At 42.8% G+C, this 3,957-nt stretch overlaps 1 protein-coding gene across 1 annotated transcript in view; it reads left to right on the top strand.

Annotated features, from left to right (window-relative positions):
* Nucleotides 1-2,859, top strand: part of LOC125486777 (A-kinase anchor protein 13-like) — a 121,206-nt gene extending 118,347 nt beyond the window's left edge. Inside the window, exons 6-7 of the mRNA XM_048615750.1 lie at nt 1,648-1,843; nt 2,764-2,859. Of these exons, the coding sequence (XP_048471707.1) occupies nt 1,648-1,843; nt 2,764-2,859 (292 nt within the window). The remainder of the gene's footprint in view (nt 1-1,647; nt 1,844-2,763) is intronic.
* The last annotated feature ends 1,098 nt before the right edge of the window (nt 2,860-3,957 follow it).

The following is a 3,957-nucleotide window of genomic DNA, read 5'->3' as shown; positions in this document are numbered from 1 at the left end:
AAAAAAACAAGGCTGTGGGGGGGGGGGGGGGGTGGTCCCCCCGGGGGCCCCCCCCCAACCCTAAAGAATCTGAAGCCTCTCACATGCTGAGATTTTGTGTTTAAAAGTGCTTTTGTTTTTGAAGCTGTTGAATTCCTTCATAATAGATTTCATCTCAGGATTGTGTCACCGATCTAGTTGCTAATCGCTGTCCTTCGCTTTTCCCACGCATAAGCAAAATATTTCCTTTCTAAATCATTTATAAAGATTATTATTCCTGTCCTTGACCCTGCTTGCCAAAAGAAACACAATTTTCCACAACAAGAACAGAATGCCAGAAATGCACAGCAAGCCAGTTGGCATCTGGAAATGAGCCAATTAGGTTAGTGCTCCAATTATGCATCACAGTATAACTACTGTTCCTGAGTTTAATTGGTGACGATCTTCCACTGATTGTGTCAGTTGTACCAAAAGACAGCACCCTTGGTATTGGTAGAGAAGGGTCCATTAGTGACTGAGTATTTGTTTTATTTCTCTAACTTGTTTGCCCTAGTGACCTCCTTCTCAGCCTCCAGACGTCATTACAAATTACCATTGGCCAGAATGCTGGGATTGCATCTTCACCAATACCCTGCGCCCTTTCATCCTCTTCACATCATATAAGGGTCATCAAGATGAAGGACTTGATCCTTCTCTTTACCTTTGGCTGTCTCTCCTGCCCTTAAGCTCATGAGACATGCATTCACCTGACATACAAACATTCAAGTTTGGAGCATAAATAGGCCACTCAGTCCCTTGAACTTGTTCCGTCGTTCAATAAGGTCATCGGTGCTGTGATTTCTCCACATTCCTGCCTACTCCTGCTAACCTTTCAGAGATAGTAGGAACTGCAGATGCTGGAGAATCTGAGATAACAAGGTGTAGAGCTGGATGAACACAGCAGGCCACGCAGCACCTGCTAACCTTTCACCCCTTACAAGGCTACCTACTTCTGTCTTAAAAATACTCAAGGACTTGTCTTCCACTGTTTTTGAGGGAGACTGTTCCAACGACTCAGGACCCTCTGTGAGGAAAGCTATCTTTCCTTATCTCTGTCTGAAATGGACAGCCCCTTATTTTCAAACAGTGCCCTCTAGTTTTTGATTCTTCCACAAGGAAATATCCTGTCCGCATCCACCCGGTTGGGAATCTTGTATGCTTCAAAGAAGTTGCCTCTTACTTTTCTAAGCCCCAACAAATTCAAACTTAACTTGCCTAACCTTGCCTGATAAGACAACACTCATTCCCAGGTATTAGACCAGTAAACCAGTGGCCATCAATGTAGCTGGCTTCTCATCTCTAAATCCACCATTGGCTATACTCTAAGTAATGCCCTCAGCCTCCATGCCTCCTCAATATTTTCTCCTTGGCCTGCCTTCACCCCTCTTGTCCGTTTTCTATCATGATTGTATTGATGTTGACTCATCCTCTGTCCTGAGCTGTGTTCCTGTATATGTATTTTGCCTTATTATTCTCCTGTTTGCAAACTTAACTGCTGGTAGAAATTAACTCTTGCACTTGTCAGTGTGTTCATGGGAGTATTGGTGGAGAAATACTGAGGATTTGCAGCAGACGAATTTCCAAATTAATTCAAAATTGTAATCAATTGACAATGTCCTGTGCGTTCAGTTACAGCCTGGAAGGACTGGTGCATAACAGCGAGGTGATCAAGGAAACATCGCACACTGCAGAGTCTGTCTTGCAGAATTCCCGCGACCCTCGGCGAGCTCCAGTCGTTAGTTTGGATGAGCGCGGATCACTCGTCTCACTGACCGAGGAAGAGATGGAGTCTGACCACAGTGAAGGCAGTGTGTTTGAAAAACCGGTAAAGTGGCCACTTTTAAAGGAATGTCCTGTGACCATGACCAGAACTGTTAAACTCATGTATTATTTGGTTAAAATTGGGTGATTTGCTAGAAAGGTCAAGGCCCATATTGATGGCAGAGTAAGAATTTGGCTGAATTCAGGAAGACTGGATTAATTTTTTTTATTATTCATTAACGGCATGAGGGTGTCTTTGGCTCAGTCAGCATTTATTGCCCATCCCTAATTGCCCAGAGGGCAGTTAAGAGTCAACCACATTGCTGTGGGTCTGGAATCACATGTAGGCCAGACCAGGTAAGGATGGCGGTTTCCCTCCCTAAAGGGCTTTAGTGAACCAGATGAGTTTTCCCTTGACAATTGACAATGGATTCACGGTCATAATTAGATTCTTAAATCCAGATGTTTTATTGAATTCAAATTCCACCATCTGCCATGGTGGGATTCAAACCCAGGTTCCCAGAATGTTATCTGGATCTCTGGATTAATAGTCTAGCAATAATACTACTAGACCATCACCTCCCTGTTCTAGTGAACTGTGAGAAGAAGAAACCAAGATGTGCATTTGTACATGCATACTTCACAGTCTCATGATGTTCCAAAATGTTTCACACTCAGTGAAGTACTTTTAAAGTGTGGTCATTGTTTAAGTGTAGTGAATATTCAGCACATTTGCATTGCATTGCATTGCAATTACTTCTTCGGCTATTTTGGTATAGACAGTGTAAACCTCACGAGTAGCTCTGTTGACTGATTGTGACTGATATTTTCTCTCTCTTCATCCGTTGTGCAGATAAGAATATAGGTTTTAATGCTGATGCAATTAAATTTCAGTATGTATTTGGGAGTTTTAGAACCTGCCAGTAATTTTGCAGAACATTAGACAAAAGGAAATTCAGAAGCAAATCTGTTGTTGCCTTACAGAAGTCGATGAGAGTGCAGCTACATTCTGTTCCTCCGCTGATGAAATCCATTTCACTGCAAGCCATTAGCCCACCAAGTGTAGACAGTGAGTACTAAACAGATTTTCGGCATTCTAATAGACAAAGATTACTAACTGAAAACGCACGTGTGTTCAGAGCAAGCAAAAGTGAAGATGCTGAAAGTCTTGAGCTTATTTTACAAAGTTTTATTTTCAGTGCTTGATTTGTTCTCCAGTTTTCACCCCCTCTTGAAAGGTGTTCACTTCTTTCTGCAATACTCCTTGCAGTGCTACCCACCTTCCGTGCCATAACTATAGCAGCTGGTTTTTGTGTGTAGATCTTTATAGTCAATAGCCACAAGAAATACAACCTTAATGGATATCATAGCAAAATCCTATGCTGTCATTCACCAGTATCCACACACATGTAGAAAGGATGGGCAATGAATGCTGGCCTTGCCAAGGCCACTTTTCATGATCAAATAAATAAAACCAGATTTGGAGCAATGGAAAATGGTCCTTTTTTAGAGCATGGAGCTGTTGGCGTGATTGACCCTTGTCACAGCTTGAACCCAGCTAACTCATCACAGACTGGACATCAAAGCAAGGAAAAGAGTTTTTGGATTCAGATAGCCCCTTGCATGCTCTCAGAAAGTGTGTCGAAGCCAAGGAATGACACTTGAACTGAAGCCTCTATGGTTTTGAAGAAGATTGTGGCAGTCCTTTGCTCACAACAAAATCCGAGCAATCAGATAAATGACCAGTTAATATGTTTTGATGGCAGTGTTTGAAGATAAGACATCCATGCTGTTCTGAATAGTGCCTGAGCTTTTTGACATCCACTTCAATATGTGTGGCACTTCCAGCAGTGCAGCAGTCCCTCCACTGCATTGAAATGCTGTCCTTCATAAGGCACTGAGTCCTGGGATGGGCCTTGAGCCCATGCCCTTCTAAATTTTAGAGACAAAAGAGCTCCAGTGAGCGACATGGACCATTGACAGATATTGGGAATATTGAGAGAGGATGAGATGAAGAGTGGCCTCGCCTGACCTTCAAGTGAAATATTTCTGCACCGACGTGTGTGAGGTTTGTGCCAGGCAGGTGAAGAGATTTCAGTTCCTTTGATTATCTGTACCAGAGAACCTACAATACAAAGGGTGTAGGGCATATGTAGACAGCAGCAGGTTAACCTTGAT

Source organism: Rhincodon typus, chromosome 33, assembly GCF_021869965.1.
Source record: "Rhincodon typus isolate 14 chromosome 33, sRhiTyp1.1, whole genome shotgun sequence".
NCBI lineage: Eukaryota > Metazoa > Chordata > Chondrichthyes > Orectolobiformes > Rhincodontidae > Rhincodon > Rhincodon typus.
This window is presented reverse-complemented; position numbering and strand designations above follow the sequence as displayed.